At 38.6% G+C, this 23,521-nt stretch overlaps 1 protein-coding gene across 1 annotated transcript; it reads right to left on the bottom strand.

The window, feature by feature from the left end:
• Positions 1-13,088: 13,088 nt before the first annotated feature.
• On the bottom strand, positions 13,089-22,311 carry LOC104226620 (caffeoylshikimate esterase). The gene is made up of 2 exons (XM_009778956.2): positions 21,589-22,311; positions 13,089-13,680 (listed from the first exon to the last, which is right to left on the bottom strand). Exons 1-2 carry the CDS (start codon positions 22,117-22,119, stop codon positions 13,228-13,230), a joined length of 984 nt encoding a protein of 327 aa, XP_009777258.1. The 5' UTR covers positions 22,120-22,311; the 3' UTR covers positions 13,089-13,227.
• Positions 22,312-23,521: the final 1,210 nt, after the last annotated feature.

The following is a 23,521-nucleotide window of genomic DNA, read 5'->3' as shown; positions in this document are numbered from 1 at the left end:
ATTTGTGACTTAGGAGCGTGATCGGAAGTGATTTTGGAGGTCCGGTGTAGAATTAGGCTTGAATTGGCGAAGTCAGTATTTTGGCGATTTCCGGTTGATGGGTGAGATTTTGATCCGGGAGTCAGAATAGAATTCTGAGAGTTTCTGTAACTTCATTAGGTGATATGGGATCTGTGTGCAAAATTTCAAGTCATTCGAACGTGGTTTGGTTGGGTTTTTGATCGAATGCGTGTTTTAGAAGTTTTAAAAGAACTTAGGCTTGAATTCGATGATTTTGGTGTTAGTTGAGACGTTGTGATGATTGGAACAAGTTTGGATGAAGTTTTAAGATATGTTAGTGCTTTTGGTTGAGGTCCCGGGGGCCTCGGGGTGATTTCGGATGGCTAACGGGAACTTTTGAGGTTGGAAAATTTCATAATAGACGAAAGTTGTAAATGAGTGCGCACAAGACCTCACTATGAAAAATAATATCTCCAGTTATATAAGGAGTTGTGTGATCCACAACCTATAAAAATAAAGCCCTTTGGGTCTAGTTTCCAACGCAACAAACCGTTCGTTATTTGGAGGTGTATACAGAAAGTTAGGACCATTTTACTGGGCATGTGTCACTAGTGCGCCCAGATGCGCGATCGCGCTAGTGAACGCGCATATTGCGAAGTTTTCTGCCTTCGTCGTGCTACTTTAGCGCGCCCAGGTGCGCGACCGCGCTAGTAGCAGGCCCCTAAATACCCCAAGACCGGGTATAGAGAGTTCCCAAATCATTTTTGGAGCAAGGGCTTGCTCTCTCAAGAGGAATCCGCCCCACTCTTCATTTCTATGATCCAAGATAAGATTTTTGGGGTATTTTGAGTTGATTACTACTCCTAAACACTAATATTAACATGGATTGATCTTGAAAATCCTTAAATTTTCCTTCAAATCCTTGAATTTATCAAGAACACCACAAGTGGGGATTCTTAAAATTCGTACTACAAGAGGTATGTCTTTCATCTACAACTACTCTATGGGGATTATTTATGAAAGATATATACATTAAAACTTGGGGTATGATGATTGGAGGCCGTAAATTTTCAATTTAAATACATGATCATGGTAGGGATTTAAATGTGATTAGTTGATGGAATTTTGTTGGTTGGGTGTAAATGGTTGATCACACATGTGATGTTAGGAGTATAGATTGTTAAAGACTAATGGTGGGGTGAAATTGTTGGTTAATGGTGATAGTTGGAGGAACCAATACTATAGTTATGAGGTGTAGTGGATCATTGTAGTACCATTAAGGGGCAAGTCCCAGATATGTATGGCTAAAACTCCGTCTTTTAGAAATCGAGCTTCAACGATGTTTGTGTGATTTTGGTCAGATTCGACGCACGAGGAGGCCAATTTGAGAGGCAAGGGAATAGCGAGCTAGAGTTTTGGCCAGTTTGAGGTGAGTAATAATTTTAAATGATGTCCTGAGGGTTTGAAACCCCGAATTTGCACAACGTAGTGCTATACTAAGTTGAGATACACGCTGTGTGACGAGCGTGAGGTTTAGTGCTATGGGGATTGTGACTTGGTCCATCCCGAATGATATTTTACTACATTTTTGATTGAGACATATACTTTATTATTGTGAATTGGGCTTGTTGCCATGCTTGGGGCCTTGTATCGACCTGTAGAACCCTTAGGGGTTTTTTGACTGGTTTTCCTCACTTATTTTGTTAAAGAATTTATATCCTCAGTCATGATTCCAATTGTTTAAAAAATGATATGAACCATATTTTTGAAATGTTAATCATAAATAGAAAGAGATATGAGGGCTGAGATCCCGACCGTACATTATGCCCGAGAGGCTGTGATTTTTAAATGACTGAGAGGGATAGAGGACCCAATAGTGAGGATATTTTATATGATATGGATCGGGTTGCATGCCGCAGCAATTACTTATATAGATCGGGCTGCACGCCGCAACAATTATATAGCATTTGGGTTGAAGGAGCCCCTCCGGAGTCTGCACACCCCCAGTGAGCGCAGTCGACTATTATTATTATGGATCGGGTTGTACGCCACAACGATATACGGATCGGGCTGCACGCCGCAGCGATATATATTTATTGATTCGGTTATCATGAGAAGTATATGAATTGAGAACTGAGGATAAGAACGAATAAATGAACTGAAATGCTTGAGAAGCTGATTTATATTGATTATATCTGTTTTACCTGGTTTAAAGAATTTCACATGATTTCCTCATTCATTGCTGCTTAAATGATTTTACTGTTTTGATATAGAACTGCTTAGTGCCTTTACGTGATTTCATACTATCAGTCATTATTTATTGTTATTACTCACTGGGTCGGAGTACTCACATTACTCCCTGCACCATGTGTGCAGGTACAGGTATTCCTGAGGCATAGAGCGAGCTTTCCTGCCGTTCTATTTTCATCGGAGTTATCGAGGTAGCTGTATGGCGTTCGCAGACCCGATTTCTCCTTCTATCTTCACTTATTATTCCGCATTTTAGACATATTTCTGTATTAGATTGTTGAAACCTTGTATTAGAGGCTCAGACTTGTGACACCGGATCACTGGGGTTGTTTTACAGAGATTTTTCGTGATTATGGTTTCCGCACATTTCATCTGTTAAATTCATACATCTATTTATATTAAATTGGTATTAAATCCTGAAAATTGATATTGAATTATAAAGAAAGAGATTGTAAGATGTTAATTGGTCGGGCTTGCCTAGCATTATGTTGGGCGCCATCACGGCCGGGGTTGGGATCGTGACAGATACGACCATAAATTACGTTTACTATGGTTCCACTAGTCAATTGACACCAATCGTTGTATTTTGGGATATAATTAGCAATTTAATTATGAAATATAAATAATAAGTAGATATTGATACTAGTTAATTATATTGTTGCTCTTTTTATATAGTTACAATGAACGTCTATATATATAATAAATATATATTGATAGCGGCCATAAATTACGTTTACTATGGTTCCACTAGTCAATTGACGCCAATTGTTATATTTTGGGATATAATTAGCAATTTAATTATGAAATATAAATAATAAGTAGATATTGACACTAGTTAATTACATTGTTGCGCTTTATATATAGTTACATTGAACGTCTATATATATATATATATATATAATAAGTAGATATTGATAGCGACCATAAAATTCCGTTTACTAAGGTTCCACTAGTAAATTGACACCAATCGTTATAGTTTGGATATAATTAGCAACTTAATTATGAAATATAAATAATAAATAGATATTGATACTAGTTAATTACATTGTTCGCTTTATATATAGTTACATTGAGCGTCTATATATATATATATATAGTAGATATTGATAGCGACCATAAATTACGTTTACTATGGTTCCATCTAGTCAATTGACACCAATCGTTATATTTTGGGGATATAATTAGCAATTTAATTATAAAATATAAATAATAAATAGATATTGATGCTAGTTAATTACATTGTTGCGCTTTATATATAATTACATTGAACGTCAATATATATGATAAGTAGATATTGATAGCGACTATAAATTACGTTTACTATGGTTCCACTAGTCAATTGACACCAATTATTATATTTTAGGATTTAATTAGCAATTTAATTATGAAATATAAATAATAAGTAGATATTGACGCTAGTTAATTACAACGCTTTATATATAGCTACATTGAACGTTTATATATATGTGTATAGTAGCCAACATATATTTTCATTCATTAAGGTCATGCGTATATTGATAGCGACCATATAATTACGTTTACTATGGTTCTACTAGTCAATTGACACCAATTGTTATATTTTGGGATATAATTAGCAATTTAATTATGAAATATAAATAATAAGTAGATATTGATTCATATTTTCTTGCACCACCGATTTTTCTTGGTTTGAATCCATTTTTTAGATAGGGTAAAGTGTCCACTTGACTTGGTTTGATATGAAGGAAGTATTACCGTATTTGTTTTTAGGAAAGGAAGAAAATACAATAATTTGTATACACACTAAATCGTATAATTTGTATAAACTTAAAATACACATAAATACAATGAAAATACAAATATAATACACAAGACTCTTCCGCTCCCAACATTTAATTTTTGCATATTTCAAGGCTTGAAATTTAATTTTGTATTTTGAAGGGAAAAATGTAGGCTAATTAGTTAGGGGGTCTTGGATGTCTTTTCACTAGTGTGGCCAAAGTTGGATCATACCAATTGGACCGTTTAGCATCACCCATAATATATATATATATATATATATATATATATATATATATATATATATATATATTGATTAGCGAATCCAATTAATTTCGATACAGTCAATATTAAATTTTGCCTTTTCCCCTTTCTTTTGTTCACTACAGTAGATAGAACTTACTGACAGACATTTACATTCTAGGAATAAAAGTGGATTGTGTTACGTATTGCTCTTACTACTATATAACGAGGGTAACTAAGTTATATAGAAATTAATATAAATTTAGTAATATAGTCACAACTTTCTTCAAACTAAATTTACATTAGTTATGAAATGAGTCTAGCAAAAGAAAATTGTTTTAATGCATATTATCCCCCCCCTCCCCCCCCCCCACACACTTTTTTTTCTAAGGGGAATTGTGAACTGGCATTATTGGGTTGCTCTAGTATAAGCTAGGAAAAAATGATTCTTTTACGACCCAAAAAATGGATCTTTGGACTTTGATCAGCAGGCTCACCATCTGGCCCATAAAAGAAAAAGGTTGGTCCATTCCTTTCCGAACCTCTCTCCGACACACACACAAAACCCCCTCCTTCCACCAACCCAGTTCTTGCATATATTGTGACATGGACCGAGTTCTCCTCTATTTTTTGGGACACTTATTCTCATTTGATGGACATATACCTCTATATCCCTGTAGAGAAAGGCAATCAGGGACGAATTAATTTCCCGATGGTGTGGAACTTTCTATCCAGCTGATCTGATCGTCAAAGAGTGAATCATATTATTTTCATTCATAGGTTTTTAGCTGTGCAATTACTATGTCTAGCTCTTTGGTTTTTCTATTCGTTGTTGTAATTTTTCATTACATAGTTAATTGCCGTGCTATTTGTACATCATGACCCTTTACAATTTTGAATTTAAGAAAATGATCTTTTTAGATCTTTTATGTGTAAAAGACAAATGTATTATGTGTAAAAGCAAATCTCCCATTTGTTAAAAAAAATATAGGGTCATAAAACAAAAAACAAGTTTGTAAATAGCCAAAAAATCAATTACCCAGAAATTCCTCATCTTTCAAAAAGGAGCCAAACTTCTCAATTTTTTATTCTTGATTGGGGACTGTATTGGTCAAAATCTTACCATTACGACCGAGTTGACCGACACCTCGCCTCAGCAGCTGGGTAGTGAGAGTCAATAGAGCCCACTCCATCTCCCCTCCAAGACATCCGATGAATCGGTAAGAGTGACGCCTAAAATCACGACCAAGGCACATTAGCGGCAAGAAGATGTCGAGTCAAGCAAAGGGTGAAGGGGCCTCAACTATATATAGCCAAGAAAAGCTCTCAATTCAGGGGGCTTCTCCATTCTCTCAAAACAAGAAAGACAAAAAGCTCCCTTCTTGTATTCTAGAAAACAATGAAATGACCTCGAAGAATATATGTAAATCTATTTCCTCATCGATTGATGAGAAAGACAATGTTGAATCTTAATAAGATCAAGCATGCCTCTTTCGTCCCATATGCAATCATTATTGTTAACTTTTCGATCCGGAATTAATTATGTTTGACTAAAATTTACCCCTTCATCTTTGATTGATTTGTTCAAAAATGTTTTAATATCTTTTGAGTCAAACAATTTGGCGCTGTCTGTGAGGATTTATTAGTGAAAATTTCCTAGTTTCTCCCAGATCAAAACCAAGAAATACAATCACTCACCAAAAGGAGCGCAGAGGAAAAACCCAACCCACGCGAGACAGAGGAGCAGCATAGAGGAAGAAGAAGGGCCAAGCAAAATCAACTGGCTCGGAAATCCTCGCCCCATCAACCATCGATATACTAAACAAGGCAAACAATGTTACCAACCTATTTTCCCCCACCGGACCACCGAGCGGGGGCGAAGAAAATCTCATCCTCACCTCTCACTCTTTATCGAGACAAGCACATAAGACCCGCGTGGACGAACGTACACAGGAACACCTCGATTAAAGGACCAAAATTGCTTCAACACAACTGAAATACCTCCTACCAGCAACATCTCCAAGCTGGACGGCATGAGTCAGACAAGAAAACAATAATGCGTACACAACACGAACCTAAGCGAAACATCAACACCTCGTGTTCACCAGCGTTGCACCATTTGGTGCAAGCCATACCAAACAAACTGGGACTCCCACGGAAGATGTCCAACTCTCCAGAAACCAGGACAGACGATGGCCTGTTACTTCGATAAATTCGAAATAACACCCTTTAAGGCCAAGGGCCTTCGCCAAAAAAGAGAAGGGTTCAACCTCGATCGAACGATGACGGGCTGATTATTTCGATAAGTTCGAAATAACATCCTTTATGGCCAAGGGCCTTCGCCAAAAAAGAGAAGGGTTCGACCTCGAACAAACGATGATGGGTTGTTATTTCGATAAGTTCGAAATAACACTCTTTAAGGCCAAGGTTCTTCGCCAAAAAAGAGAAAGGTTCGACCTCGATCGAACGGCGGTGGGCTGGTTATTTCGATAAGTTCGAAATAACACCCTTCAAGGCCAAGGGCCTTCGCCAAAAAAAAGAAAGGTTCGACCTCGATCGAACGACGACGGGCTGATTATTTCGATAAGTTCGAAATAACAACCTTCAAGGCCAAGGGCCTTCGCCAAAAAAGAGAATGGTTCGACCTCGATCGAACGACGACGGGCTGCTATTTCGATAAGTTCGAAATAACACCCTTTAAGGCTAAGGGCCTTCACTAAAAAAGAGAAAGGTTTGACCTCGATCGAACGACGACGGGCTGTTATTTCGATAAGTTCGAAATAACACCCTTTAAGGCCAAGGGCCTTCGCCAAAAAGAGAAAGGTTCGACCTCGATCGAATGACGACGGGTTGCTATTTCGATAAATTCGAAATAATACCCTTTAAAGCCAAGAGCCCTCGCCAAAAAAGAGAAAGGTTTGACCTCGGTCGAACGACTATGGGCTGTTAATTTGATAAGTTCAAAATATTTCTAAGGCCGAAAACCACCAAAAGGATGGAAAAACTGGGACTCGTCATATGGGCATTTGTCTCGCACCAGAAGCCATAAACGAATGAAATAAAAGTGAAGTACAAGACAGATAGGGAAGGAAAGAACTCTCATTTATACAAAAGTCATAGTGCGGGCTATCACCGCTTACATATGGCCCAAGCCAACCAAAAAAAAAACAACACGAACGAGCAACAACCTACGAATAGTTGAAAATAAAAATAAAGGACAACATTCTTCATTCGACGTCATCACCGCCGTCACCAGCACCATCACCATCACTACCATCATCACCATCTCTAAGAGGTTCTCCATTACCATCATCCGTATCCCCATTAGCTTCGGGTGCCGCCGCGTCATACCCACAATTTATGCGAGTCTCCCGTGCATTTGCCCGCGCTTCTTCATAAGTAGCCTCAGCCATGGTGCCCGCCTCCCACAAACTCTTATATATGTCCCGGTGGGCTTCAGCATAAACCCAGAGCTCATGCATTTAGCGAGGAACGACATCGGAAGATGACTTAACCTGAGCATGTAATTGCTTCATTTTCTGCCTCCAAGGCCGCGACCCGATCTCCCAGAACCGATGCTTCCTGATCAATCATGCCAATGCGCTCCTCGAGCCTCACCTCCCTGAGGGTAGTTTTTGCTCTCTCCGACTCCTGTTTGGATTGGAGTACGCGGATGGTGTTCTCCAGGGCCGTCGCCCTCGCCAAAGCCTCGGACCAGGCACTTTCAATGTTCTCCAATCCAGCGACTTTGCTCTCCATCGCAGTCAATTTTCTCATCTACTCCACGCTCATCGCCTCGACCTTGACCAAGTTCTGGTCCATCTCCGGCTGCATCAACCTTAACCTACCCTGCAGATGCTCACAATCCGCTGCAATCCCCTTACCCAACTCGAGCTCCTCGTCCTTAATTCGAAGTTGCTCCTCGAGTTCGCTCTTGCTGCAGATGGTTTGCATCAATTCCTGGTCCCTTTTCTCCAACTCCTCACCAAGAGCCCGATTACGGGGATCCGTCCTCAACCGCTCATGCATCTCGCGACACATGTCGCGATAGCGGCGATATTTCTCCAGCATCTTCAAGAAAATCCTTGCTCGAATGTTGGCCCTGCGAATGCTTTCCATTTCCACCATATATGTCTGGAAAACGTAAAAACGGGTTAAAACTAGTACTTTCGAGAAGGGCGAAAGCATAAAGCGAAAATAAAATGTAACGTACCCTTAAGCCCATGACGGTCACCTCGTCCATCAACTCGGCATCGGGAACAGACCGAAGGGACTCGTTCTTAGCTTCGGAGCATAGCAGGCTGAATTGCGGTACCATATCCTCCCCTTCCGCCAAAAGATTAACACCAGAAGGGATCTGAAGAGTACGGGTCGAGCCCCCCGTATTAACCACCGAATGAGTAAGACCCTCATCAAACATCCTAACATCATCAGGGTCCAGATCGGACTCAGATTCATAGTCGTCAACCACCATGTTTTTCCCCCTTTCTGCTGCTGAAGAGGAAGCACGACCCGCTGTAGAAGATGAAGGCACGTCTGAAATCACGACGGCATCCCCAAAAGTCTGATTCTCTACCGCGATAGGTTGTTGATCATCAACAACGGCGGGGATTTCTAACTGAGCCAAGACGGCGGTAGGAGTTTTCGATTGCTGATTGCGGTCACCAACAATTCCAACGGTTTGCTCCGCCCCTAAGGGGGGAGCCGCAATAAAACCCTCTCCAGAGCCCGTCGGGGGAGAGTCGTCCAAATGAATTACTGTTGGGGGCGCCGTCTCAAACCCTAATCTTCGCCTCTTCGACAGTCCTTCTTCCCCTCCAGTAGATGGTGACTCATTCGTTGGGTGAACAACACCGGTCGTAACCTCGTCCTGAGATGCGGCCCTCACTGGAGTAACCAAGGCCGCACACTCAACTGAAGCAGCCCTCGATGAAGGTCGAGCAATGGGTACCGCGATAGGGTGAGCAGATGTGGTCGGCTGGTGAAAAGCTAACGGAGGAGCCCTCGCTCTCCGCACTCTCACTGGCAACGACAAACGACACATAAGAGGCTGAACAAAAAAAGGGGGGGGGGAGGAAGAGAAAGACCAGTAAGCAAAGGCGCCATCTTACCTGTAAGGGGCCTGCGTCCGAACCTCTCGTGAAAGATCGACCATGTGTGAATCCCCACTGTATGGGGAAGTATGGCCTCTACCCATTCACGAATACCTTCGACAGGCGGAGGGGGCAATCTCTCAGCTGCAAAGACAAGATAAAGTTTAGTACTCGCAGAAAACGGTCGAACATTTCACTTACAAAACACAAACTTACGTGCGAAGTTCCATCTCTCCGGAATCCCGTTGGGTCCGCCACAATATGTTCAGTCCGCATATAAAAGTAATTCTCATAGAAACGACGGTTGATCCTGTCGTCCATCTTCACCACCAGACTCCTCGACCTCCGAGGACGCATGTGGATCATCGAACCGCGAATAAGTTGAGGAGCAAAGATGCTGAGCATACGGTCTAAAGTGACCTCACGACCGGCGAGCTCCGCATACTTGAGCAGCATAAGGAATAACTTGTACATATATGGCAAAAGTTGGGCGGGGCAACAACAAGAATCCACCACCAACATGGGAAGAGGAAGTGTGTACCCTACAATGAAGGGGTAGGCGTAGAACACGCAGTACCCAGGACGGTCGAAATGAACTATATTGTCCCCCTCCACCGGCCGCATATCGACGTAATTGGGGATTCCCCACCGTTCTTTCAACTCTACAATCCCCATTTCCCTCACGACGGAGGGGACAGGCTCTGGTTCCGCCCCGCCGCTAATACTCAAGTCAGTCGCCTCTCTCCCGGGGCGAGGCAAGATCTCAACCACTGAGGGAACCTCCTCATCCTCTGCCGCATCCGCCCCTCCGGCAACCTGAACAGAACTTTCCGGTAACGGATTAGCGGTAGGAAGATTGTCGTGAGAAGAATCACCAGCCATTTTTAGTAGAAAACGCGCCAAAGAAGTAGTAAAAAGGAGAGATGAAAGATTTCAGTGAACAAGAGGGTGAGAAGAAATTCGAGGTATCAAGCGAAAAGATATATCTACAGAACTCTCCCAAGCAAAAGATGAAGTGAGCCAATAGAATGACAAGTTTCCTCTATTTATAAGAGACATAAATCCCCTGAGCACGAAACCCAGAGTCGCCAGTCAAATCTGATAAGGCACGAAATGTTTCAGTCTCCCAGAAACGTGTGTCATAATGGTGATAATCACGAACCAACGCTTCTCTAACAAACGACGTTTCGATTCTGAAACCGCCGCAACAGTCCATGAGGATCGAAAGAACACCGCCACTCCGCTAAAAAAAATCCACAAAATGTGACTAAGGAACGGAAAGTCATAGGTCAGATTTTTCTCGAATTCGTAACGAACATGATCCGTCTGCCGAGCTCGACATAGGACGACCCCGACAGATGGAGGGACTAACTGTATTGGTCAAAATCTGACCATCACGACCAAGTTGACCGACACCTCGCCTCAGCAGCTGGGTAGTGAGAGTCAATAGAACCCACTCTATATCCCCTCTATGACATCCGACGAATCGGTAAGAGTGACGCCTAAAATCACGACCAAGGCACATTAACGACAAGAAGATGTCGATTCAAGCAAAGGGTAAAGGGGCCTCGACTATATATAGCCAAGAAAAGCTCTCAATTCAGGGGGCTTCTCCATTCTCTCAAAAAAAGGAAGACAAAAAGCTCCCTTCTTGTATTCTAGAAAACGAGGAAATGACCTCGAAGAATATATGTAAATCTACTTCCTCATCAATTGATGAGAAAGACAATGTTGAATCTTAATAAGATCAATCATGCCTCTTTCGTTCCATATGCAATCATTATTGCTAACTTTTCGATCCGGAATTAGTGATGTTTGACTAAGATTTATCTTTTCTTCTTTAATTGATTTGTTCAAAAAGATTTTAATATCTTTTGAGTCAAACAGGGACCTTGAAACATCTACATAGGCAATTCTTGTAGTTACAGCATAGGCCGGTTCCACTGAAACAACAGCTCCGTGCATATTGTTACTTATTACTTAAACATACGAGGATCTAACTTCATCTCATTAATCAGATGTTAAACTGATTTAGAATTCCGGTTATCATTTGCAAACTGCAAATTCAGTTCAAGTATAATGAAATGGGGCAGGAGTTAACGAATCTTAAATTGTAGTCTCATAGGCTCATACTCGTGGCCTCCAGTGGCACAACTGATGAAGAACCTTTACAATAGTAATTCGGAATAAGTCAAAATTTGGCACGATATATGATCCCTTCCTGCTTCTACCTACCAATTAGCAATTGAATGGAAACTTACACAAATATCCAAATAAGTTTTAACTTACCAACCTCTAGCTATTAGTCATAGACTTACGAAAACTAGTCAAACATATATAAAAATTGAAAAAACAAATAAATAAGGTTCTTTCTCTCAAAGAATCACATACAAAAATCACTTTTCATATATTTTAAGCGTGATTAGCAACATTAGATACAAGACGGAAAGAAAATTTCATGGATGAGGTAGCACATAAGTAATGAAATATAAATTAAAAAAATATACAATATTCCAAAAATCTACACAAAAAAGAATTTTTTTAATGGGTATAGTTGAAATTCATTGAAAACATATAGATAAGTCAATATACAAAATTTGAGGAAGATTGGAGGTGATTTGGACTGGTTTTGTATCAAAATTCGTAATTAAATCAAGTTCAAAAAAATCTTCTGCGACACTTGTATCACGCATGCATACCACACACAGGTGTACATGGATATACATGTGATACAAAATCAATACAAATATGATATACCTGTGATACACAAATGATACACAGTGTGATACACATATCATTTTTTTTTTCATATTCAGTTTTTACTTCGAATTTTCAATTCAAACCACCTCAAAATTTCACCAAATCATCCCAAAACTGAGATTCAAGCTCCTTACGATATACCCAATCTATTCTAATAGCACTCACTCAAAATAAAACAAAAAATTGATATTTTTTGCTACAAATAGTTAATTTGATTAATATTAGTAATATTTTACCAATTGGCCAATATTTATAATGAGCTACCTATAAATGCACATAGCTAATAATTTCCTTCTATTTCCTATTTCATCAAAAAAGAAAGAGAAGAATCCATAAGGTGCCAACCATGGGTAGCAATTTGAGCCTAAAAACATTCGACCCGTCCAAGGTTGGGCTGTTCATTGACCCATCCATTTATTGAACTCAGCCCATCTTGCCCAACTCCTTTCAGCCATCTAAAGTTGGACTGAGCCCAAATTGGACCATGAATAACTTTGCTAAAATATCTTTAAATTTCTTTTTGTTTGATATGTTATATACGACCATGACAAAAGAAAAAAGTCTTATTTGATAATTAAACAATAGATAAGAAAATAATATACAATAATTAAAGCTTGGTAAGAATTAAGTGGGTTGGGCTTTGACCCAAATTTTAGCTCAACTTAACCCAGCCCAGCCCAACTTACTTTTGTGCGGGTCAAATGACCTGCTGATTTTATTGAGTCAATCCATTTTAACCCTCCCAAAATCCACCTAACCCGCCCAGTTGACACCCCTAGTGCCAACTGTTATTGAAATGTACAAAGATTCCTTCATCAATAATATCTTAGTAGTAGGTAACTGAAAACGACATAGCTCATGGTCTTGTGGGCATGTTGATTAGGACGTTTTAGCTGGAAAAAATACCTTCCTTCCAATACCTACCATTATCTCTCCACCCCAATCACATTTTCAACAATTAAAATATTAGAAGACCAGGCGCAATAACAATATAAAATTAACTTTCATTTCTTTTTCTGAATATATCTTGGCTTAAAATGATATAGTTCGCCAAATGTGTCCACTGATCCCACCAAATTTTGGGGTCACGCACCAAAGAATACAGAGTTCAAGTGGAAGAGAATTATGCAGAGCCATTGCACTTTGGACCATACCTCTCAACCCTCTCATCAATCCAAGCTCTCATATCAGCTAAAACAAGATTGGCAGCATCATCAGGCTCCCCTTGAATCAACGAGTGATACATTCCATCGTAAAGCTTGAGGGATTTGTCCTTGCTGCTTGCCTTTTCGTACAACAACTTCGAGCCTGTAGGGCATGTAACACCATCAGATGTCCCGTGCACTGTCAAAAATGGAGCAGTGACCTTGTGGAAATTGTTCTGGACGTATTCACACTGCCTGGCAATCTCCCTCATAGTTCCCACCCTTGGCTTCCCGGTATATCTCCTGGGATTGCTTGCGATTATTTTCAGTTTCTCAGTGTCTCTGATAGCCTTGCCCACCATCTTGTTGTCCGGCATTGCCGCCCACGTATCAGCAAATCCAAATAGCAACCCATACATGAATAAATGTACCTACACGTTAAAAAGTAAAGCTCTGATGATTGATAGTCCCTCCTCCGAGAATTAAATCCCCTTTGTTTCCAAAGGGTTAAATGAAGGAATTTGAGTCATGATTTTCAAATATGTACGGGTCAAAATCAAATCAGAGAAATTCGACATGCGGAGACAATTGTCATGAATAACATACGAATCAAATTGAGCTGTCTAGCCGAGGTCGAGCAGTGATCAATAAGGCCGAGATCGAGCACTGATCACCAACAAGGCCGAGGTCGAGCAGTATATATAGATGTAACAACTAGTTTTGCTTTGGAATCTTCAAAGGGAATATTCTACTAGATATTCCCTCTAATTGTGCCTTTTTAGGGTTTTTTAGGGATATTCCTTATAAATAAGAAGAGAGGACTTTTCTAAAGGGGGGCAGACTCTCTATCTTTAGAAAATAAAAATATATCTCTCTAAAGAGATTAGATGATCTGTTATCCCACACTCCCCATCAGATCCGAAAAGGGTCCTAAGATTCTTGTATTTGTCTATCATTCATCGTTATCAAATGAAATAGGATCCGCCTCACTCAAAATTGGGTAAATCTTCTCCTTTATTTACGTTTTATCGCCATTTAATGTTATTTAATGTATGGTCTTTTTCATACTACTAAATCCGGCCATAACTACTGCCAACATTTGTACTCAACTATATTTTTCTATTCATGTTATCCATTTCAGATTTAGAATTGATTATCCTTAACTACGATTTACCCTCTATCTTCTTATTTAATTAGTTTAATAAAATATCTCATACTTTTTGGTCAAACAAAGTATATCATGTTACTCCTATTATTTATAGAATAAAAACTTTCTAAAATCCAAATTCTATTCTCAAAATGTGAGTTAATATGTCCAAATTACTACTGAGAAATTGATCAAATTGACCAAACCGAAAAGGAGGTATAATTTTGGGTCGGAAGTGTATGTAGCAGTCCTATTCATGTAGGTGGTAGCCTGGTAAGTAAGCACCACGGAAAGAGAAAAATAAAGGGGATCAAGTCGTTAAATATCTGAAACATTTAGCCAGAAATATTGGGAGCCTCCAACCAGTGGTTGGGGCATTCCGTTAAGGGGTTCAAAAAAGAAAAAAACTATAAAATTAGAAGAGATTGTGGCCAATGAGAATTGAACTAGTGACCTCACAAAGGAGTGAATCCTCTTGACCACTGAGCTATGCTTATGACCTATGTGAAGGAGATTCAAAACATAATACATAGAGGTAAAAAACATATTTGCCGTATATACACAGTGTAGTTTTTGGGTGAAGGGGGTTTGCCCCTGCCTACGACGGCAGGAACAGAAATGCTTATGGATATCATATATACCTTCCAAAAATCAAAGAGAAATATGGAAATAGAAATAGGTTCTTTATCTATTCCCAAAGAGACATATGGTTTTTTTTAATAGAAAAAAATAACAAAATAAATCTATGTTTAAATTGCGGATGAAGAGGGCTGTCAAGAATATGAATTACAGAATTAGTCACCTTATTCTAATATTTTTCCGTTTTTTTGATTGGTAATAGGAGTAACAAAAATAGGAGCTATATTTCTGTCTCTCTTCCCGTTAGAGAAAGATTGAACCTTTCTAATTTAGAAATAGAAACTATTTAACTTTTACATCTTTAATTAGTCATTACCATCATGTTCTCACAAAAATTGGCATGACTCGCTAGACTTTCTGCTAAATATATATATATGAGTGTGGGCGTGTTAGTTGAGACCTCATTGGACTTTGACAGATTTGTATCTCTTAGTATTTCTTGTATGTAACTAGCCGAGCTTGTGAGCCTATTTCATAAAATTTTATTTGAACAAATTGACCCAATTGGGGTAACAATTTTGGGTCCCCGCACATAGCTTATTAAAGTCTAACAACAAATTGGAGATTATGGTGAATCTAGGAAGGATTACTATGTAAAATATATCATCAAAGTATGATCGGACAGAGGGGCGAATTTAGAGCGGAAGGGGTTTCGCTCGAATATTTATTTTTTATCTCTATATATTATATTTTGAATCCACTTAATATAGCCTAAAAACATGTCTTAGTGGTAAAGGGGTTCAATCATTGTGAGATTGTTTTATGGGTGTTAATCGGGTCGGGCTGACCCGATTTCAACCCGCTTCAGCCCGTTACTGTTCTTTATTGTGCGGGCTGGGATGGGTTGATTGGGGGCGGGTTTTGGACGAACATGCTCTGGTTAACGGTGCACTGTACCCGCTAAGCCTGTGAACCGTTAACGGGTTGTTAACGGGCTGCAACCAGGTATCAGCCCGGTTACCGTTGCTCAATTTTTTTTTTAATTAATTGGACTGTTGCCAACGGTCAAATTGAGAAATGACCGTCGGGGAAAGACCAAATTTTGCAGAAATGGTCATTTCGGCCTCCCCTATTAAAAATATAACCCTCCCACCCCTAATAATTAAAAAAATTACATTTTTAACCTTTTAAAACCTATAAATAGCCCTCCTTTTTCTTCATTTTTTCTCACAATTCACTCTCTTACTACTCTAATTCTCTCTCAAGTTTCAATTCTCTCTTGATATTATTGTTCTTAAATTCTCAAATCTCAAATTCTCAATTATTTATTATTTCAAGTTTCATTAATTATTTAGTTTAGCCATTACAAAATTATTATTATCAAATATCAAGTTATCAACTATCAAGTATTCAAGTAAAGTGTGGTATCAAGTACTATCAAGTATCAACTATCAAGTTTCGATCTATCAATTGAAGTTGGATTTTTGATATCAAAATTAGTGCGACATCCGAAATCCCGGTACACTCGTTCCATCACTTTCTCTTATTTTGTGTACACTTATTTTATTAATTAGAATTATTAATTTAATTTCTTAATTTAATTTACATAATGAATTTACTTAGAGCAGCCAAAAAAGCGTGCACTAGTAGAGGTGGTAGTAAGAAAACTTCCAAAAGATCAAGAGATGGTGTTGGTTCTTCTAGTATCTTTACACATATTTCTGGAAATTCTAATGTGCTTCAGAGATTGGATAAGATCAGAACGGCGAAATCAAGGGCGTGCCGAGGTAGACGAAGAGGAGGACCAAGAAATTGGAGATATAGTAGTTTATGGTAGGGGTGTACGAAGAAAACTGACAAACCGCACCAACCCGATAATCCGAATCAAACCAAGAAAAAAACCCCGACTATGGTTTGGTTTGATTTGGTTTGATATTGAAAAACAAAACCCGATCATAATTGGTTTGGTTTGATTTTAACTAAAGAAAGTCAAACCGAAACCAAACCAACCCGACGTAACATATATAGAAATTTTAGATATATTTAATATATAAATATACTTATTGTGATGTAATTTATAAATATTTCTTAAAAGATTTGATAATTTTATCTTTTGAGGTATTATTTCAAGGTTGGACTTAGAACTTTTGAATGTTCTTATTTAATTTACTAAGTTTTATAGCCATAAACATTAGTAAATTAAATAGTGCTAACAAAAGCCCAAACCAAAATCAAATCAATACTAATACTAACAAAAGACATTCAATTCAATACTACGAACGGGAATGTATTGAATATCTATTTTTTGTTTTGCAATAATTTAGATAAAAATGCATAACCTATTTTTATTTTTTCTTTAGCGTTTAATCATGTAATTAATACTCTCTTATTAGTCTATTTATTTTAGCATGACTTAGCACTTTTAGATTATGTTTATTTTTATTATGGCTTTTTAATTAGCAATATTTATATTACATAATTTTATTGTCTTTATTGTTGAATATTTTAGGATAATGACATGACATATCTCATATGTTGTATTATTTTCTTAGAAAATACTTTATATAGTTGTTTCTTACTAGGACTAAAGAAATATTTTGAGCACATTTTATATATTTTGTTCTACGAAGATTTTACCGGAAAAAACCCGAATAACCAGAATCCGAGAAAATCCGAGAAAAACCGAGAGTGAAAAACCCGAGTTTTATTGGTTTGGTTTGGTCTTTAGATTTAATAATCCGACACAATTGGTTTGGTTTGGTTTGGTAATTGTAAAATTCGAACCAATCAGGTCTATGTACACCCCTAGTTTATGGTTCTGATTCAACCAATGCTGGAAATGTAGAACCTCATGTTGACATGGAAGAACTTACAAAAATAATGCAAAATATGTGATGTACTATTTCTTATTTTTTTATAGTTGTTGTAAACTTTTAATTTGCAAGTTCAAAAATAAAAAAATAAAAAAAGAACTTGCAAATTAATTTGAAGTATTAAAAATATAAAATGAAAGCGTTCGGAGTTTGTTCCTTACATATTGCCTATTGGTCTTATTAAATAATTTTTTGTAGTCACTTACTTTCTAATTCAATTTTATAATTTTAAAATACAAATTTCAAATTTAAAACTTTAAACTTTAAACTTCAAAGTTTAATTCTATGCCTTAAAAGTTTGCAAAATACTTAAGTATCAATAACATTGAATAAGAAAAACAAAACTTAATTTTTTTTAAAAAAAAAATACAGTAGCCCGGCCCGCCCGAACCCTTTAAGCCCGAACCCGAACGGGCCCTAAATAACCCGAAATTTCCAACCCGCTAACCAGCCCGATAAAGGGGCGGGCTGGAATTTTTTCCCGTTCAACCCGTCCCAGCCCGCCCAATAAATAGGTATAGGTTGTTTGTTCAATTCCCACTAGCTACAATTCTTTTCTTTTTTTAATTTTTTAACCTTTTTTTAACCCCTTAGCAAAAATCCTCTCTCCATCGCTGTTCAGACAATACTGTCACGTCTTTAGTTGTTAACTAAGTACACGTGCGGCATTTGACAACTCGCTCATGATCTTGCACAACTTGCTCATGTTCTTGTTATGTCAAGTCAGCCTTACTACACTCAAGATCGCTAAGAGAATGGAAGAAAGAACACAAGAGAATTGTTAAAGGAAGTTTTGTATTAGAGAGAACTTGAATTGTTTGTTTGGTTTATGAATTACAAATGAATGCCCCCTATTTATACTAATCACCTAGGGGCTAGTATGTAAATAATAATTATTCTACAAGTCCTTCCATATTTACAACTAAGTCCCTTCTCTAGAATATTCTACACGTCTAAATTCTTCTAAGGACTTTCTTAACAATTCTATAGGGTTTTAGGGTCTTCCTAAGGAAACCTCTATATTTCTCTAGAACCTTCCTACAAATGCATAAATGTCTAATACTTTTCTAAGAAAATTCTCCATAGTTCTAGAATATTCCACCAAAATCTTTTCCTTAACTTATGTAACCCTTCCATATGGCAAAAATACATGCCAAGTGACACCTACGTGGCATGATGATGTGGCGAGTCATGACACTCTCCCCCACCCAATTTTGTGCCGCCCTCGACACAAAGCATCGACACGTATGTGCGCACCTCGCCTTGGCTTCATCGGAGATCTTTGTCCATTACCCATGATGCTCTATGAAGCAGTCTGCCTTCTCATTTCACAAGGTACTGGTCACCTCTCTTCTTATGCCATTTGTACTTTGGACGGCTAGCAATAATGGTCTCGATCCTCCGCCCATCTGATGCCTCCCCTTTCTCTTGGCCTGAATCTCCCCATGACTCAACCAAGTCCAGAAGCTTCTCAAGCATCGGGTCTATGCTTTCACTCCCTATTTGGCTACCCTCCGTGGTCCCATCCTTGCTAGCAAACTTGACCCCTCTGCTTGGTGCATCATCTAAGTCTGATAGTATGCCATCATTTTGTAACTTACCATCCCCTTCAACTATATCCGCCCAACTTTTCTTGCTACCACCATGTTCTATTTGCATGGCGCCAAGATAGACTTTGGAATCTCCTACTTTCGGCTTAGATTCCAAGCGCATCCCTCCAATGCAAGCGGTCTCTCGTGTGTCACCCTTGTGTCCCTGAGCAAAATTCCCGATCATTGTTGCAAGCTTACCCAACTCTGGGCATTCACTTGCCCGATGTGATCCTTTACAAAAGTAGCACCATCCCTTAGGCACGTACTCGCTATTGTTTTTCGGCCCCTTGCCATTACCCTTGTATACATCGGCTATGCCTTTCCCCATTGTCCTTGTCATGATCTCCCTCACCCCTCTCGACATTGCCTTCTCTGGATTTGGTAGACTCCATCTTGAAGTCAACAAGTGACTCGGCTACCGCTAAGGTCTCGTCCACATTGGCTACTTGATGTCTTCTTAACTCCTGCTTTGCCCAATTTTGCAACCCATCCATGAAGTGAAAGAGTGAATCTTCCTCGGATAATGACGAGATTTGCAGCATTAAGGTAGTGAACTCGTGCACATACTCCTGAATTGTGGCCGTCTGTCGGAGCTCCCTTAGCTTCCGCCTAGCCTCATACACCACATTCACCGGGTAGAATTGCTTCTTCAACTCCTTCTTGAACTGCTCCCACGTCTCAATGTTGCATAGCTCCTTTTCCATTTCAGCATACTTTCGACGCCACCACAGCGCAGCAATCTCTGAGAGGTACAACATAGCAGTGTTGATCTTGGCCTCTTCGTCTCTCACATTGCCATGCCTGAAGTAGTTCTCCAAGTGCCAAAGGAAGTTCTCTACTTCTTGTGCATCACGAACACCTTTGAACATTGGCGATTTGGGAGCCTCGATCTTGGTCTCCCTCGTCACAACAACATTACTGTTTGCCTCAGTCAAGCTAGCTTCAGGATGCTCCTCGAACGACTCTATCTTTGTCTTCATGGCATCGATAATGCTCAATGCCTCCATAAGTCGCACTCCAAGGTAGTGATGGTTTTCCTTAGCTCCATCTCGACCTGCGTACGCCCCTGTAAGTCATTTCGGATGCTCTCAATTTCTTCAAGAGTATGTCCCTTAAGAACTCTAAGGGTGCCTTCCACCTTCCCCAAGCATTGGCCAAAGATCTCGACGACGTTCATCCCCACACTCACCTTCATCACCCACTCTTTACCGAGCGAGACGTCCTCCGGCAGTACCTCCACTTCATCCTCGCTCACTTCATTCTTGGGATGTAAGCCTCTCGTTTGGCACAACCCCGGGTGGCACCTCCTGACTCTTGTTGGTGGTATTCCTCTTTTTGTTACGACCGCTCTTGCCAGTAGCATCCTGGATGACGTTGGCTTGGGTGTTGGCAGTGTTAACTTCTCCGATGTTCGTCATTCCCTTAGTTCCAACCTTTGCTCTGATACCACGTTGTCACGTCCTTAGTTGTTAACTAAGTACACGTGCGACACTTGACAACTCGCTCATGATCTTGCACAATTTGCTCACGTTCTTGCTATATCAAGTCAGTCTTACTACACTCAAGATCGCTAAGAGAATGGAAGAAAGAACACAAGAGAATTCTTAAAGGAAGTTTTGTATTAGAGAGAACTTGAATTGTTTGCTTGGTTTATCAATTACAAATGAATGCCCCCTATTTATACTAATCACCTAGAAGCTAGTATGTAAATAATAATTGTTCTACAAATACTTTCATTTTACAACTAAGTCTCTTCTCTAGAATATTCTAGACATTTAGATTCTACTAAGGACTTTCCTAACAATTCTATAGGGTTCTAGGGTCTACCTAAGGAAACATCTATATTTCTCCAGAACCTTCCTACAAATGCATAAATGTCTAGAACTTTTCTAAGGAAATTCTCTATAGTTCTAGAATATTCCGCCAATATCTTTTCCCTAACTTATGTAACCCTTCCATATATAAAAAATATATGCCAAATGACACCTGCGTGGCATGATGATATGGAAAGTCATGACAATACGATCTATATAGTCGCACGGATTATATAGCGATAAGAATATGGTACAACACGGCAAATAAATATCCATCTAGCAAATCAATCCAAAACTACTGACAAACGACTAAACAAAAAGAGTAGTAACATACCTTAGAAGGCTTCATAGGCTCAGGAATGACAAAAAGCGGGGCGGAGAAGATCAACCCGGTCCAAGTATCTGGCTCCGATTGAAAGTACATAAGCAAAGTAGCTAACCCACCCATTGATTCCCCGAACAAAAACGCCGGCAAATGCTTATACTCATCGCTATTCCTCACGCTCTTAAAATAGTACAAGGAAGAAGCAGCAGTCTTCTCCAAATCTCCCATGTAACATCGGACCCCATCGGACCGGCCATGTCCGAGCAGATCAGCAGCAAAAACAGCATAACCCCAAGTAGCGTAATTAATACATATCTTCTGAAATAGCCAACCGGTATCGGAACCGTAGCCATGGGTCATGTAAACAGTGCCCTTAGGAGATATATTTGGGTCAAGTGGGAGAAATGATTGAGTGAAGAGCTTGCCGTTGGGTGTTTCGAAGTAAGATTTTGAGTTGCGTACGCCTTGAGAGGCGTAGTACTCTTCCTCCGGCATGTCGCCCCAGAAGTTAGCTGTGGTTGCGGGTACGTCGGACGCCATTTTCCGGTGAATTTGAACGGCGGACGTGGAGTTGTTGGGCGGGTAATCGGATTTGGTAAGAAATTTATGTAGTGATTGGGGGATTTTATATAATGGTATTTACATATAAATTCATTTTTCAACTAAAACGATATTTTAAATAATTTTACATGAAGTTGGTGTCTCAATTATATAGGAAGCTGTTTCACCAACCTTCTATTTTTCTTTTCTTTTCGGTTAGTTTCAACAGAAAATTGAGTTTGTGGGCCCAGCCTAGGGGTTGGTGAAGGGAGTAGGTGAGCAAACAAATCCTCACCTAACAGCCTGTTTGGCCAAGGTAAAATAATTTTTTTGTGAAAAGCCGTGTGTTTGATTAATTAATTTAAAAATTATTTTTAAATAGTAATTAGTGTTTGATCAAACTTTGAAAAAGTACTTCTAAGTATATTTTTCTTCAAAATTGCTTTTAAAATAATTCTTCTCGAAAGAAGCTACTTTTTTTACTTCTCCAAAACGGTTTCTGTTTTTATTCAAAAATACTTTTTTTTCTTTTAAAACATTGGTCAAGCACTTCAACTTTCGGAAAAAAAAACACTTTTTGCTAGGAGAAGCTTAGCAAAATATGCTATAACTCAGTTTATGTGAGATATTTAAAATAAATCTCTCTTTCCAATAGATATTCTTTTCCTAAATTAGTTGGAATATAAATTCGATTTTTAGAGCAAAAACTTAAAAAAAAAAGGCTTTTGATTATAGAAATTAGACATCTATAAAGTACTAAAACTGCTTCTACTATCAATATGTTAGTAGCTTTATATGTACTTTCGTTTTTTATTTCCTAATTAAAATAGAAGCTTCTATACTAAATGAAGTTTCAACAGGTCAATATTATATAGAGTAAAATATAAATGCTCAAGTTTACATATAGTTTTCAAGTATTAAAGGTGTCTGAAACATATTTAAAAATGATATCAACGAACTGTGTACGGGATAAGAAAATTACATTAGTCTCTTGACAATAAGATTGAGTTGTTTTTTAACCTGAATTTCATCTCTTGCATTTTTTGTCTCTTGTGTTTGACCCAAAATTTAGATCCGGGTTCAACCAATTAGATTTAAATAAAGTAAAGTCAATCTTAATTAATATTAATATTCAAAGCACAAGATCATCGATTTTGTAGTAGATAATATGTATATTTGACGGAATAGCAATAAATGTGGACAACACTAACAATATTCAATGACCCAACAAGTGGAAGATAGCATTAAATAATAACAAACAACAATGAATGACATTTAGGTAAATAAGAACATGCGAATCACCCGAAAAAGGGTGAGATTTGTGGATCTTCCTTCTGACAATGATAAATGATTGATAAGTCTTCGAATATTCAAGTAGTTCTTGCATCAAGTGGAAAGTTAT

The sequence above is a fragment of the Nicotiana sylvestris genome, chromosome 3 (genome assembly GCF_000393655.2).
Source record: "Nicotiana sylvestris chromosome 3, ASM39365v2, whole genome shotgun sequence".
Classification (NCBI taxonomy): Eukaryota; Viridiplantae; Streptophyta; class Magnoliopsida; order Solanales; family Solanaceae; genus Nicotiana; species Nicotiana sylvestris.
Note: the sequence above shows the minus strand (reverse complement) of the source record. Positions and strands in the feature narration are given on the sequence as shown.

Excerpts from the sequence above, each read along its gene's own strand:
- LOC104226620 (XM_009778956.2), bottom strand. The coding sequence starts at position 22,119 with ATGGCGTCCGACGTACCCGCAACCACAGCTAACTTCTGGGGCGACATG. Across the intron at positions 13,681-21,588 it reads AGCCTATGAAGCCTTCTAAG|GTACATTTATTCATGTATGG; the intron begins GTATGTTACTAC and ends TTTAACGTGTAG.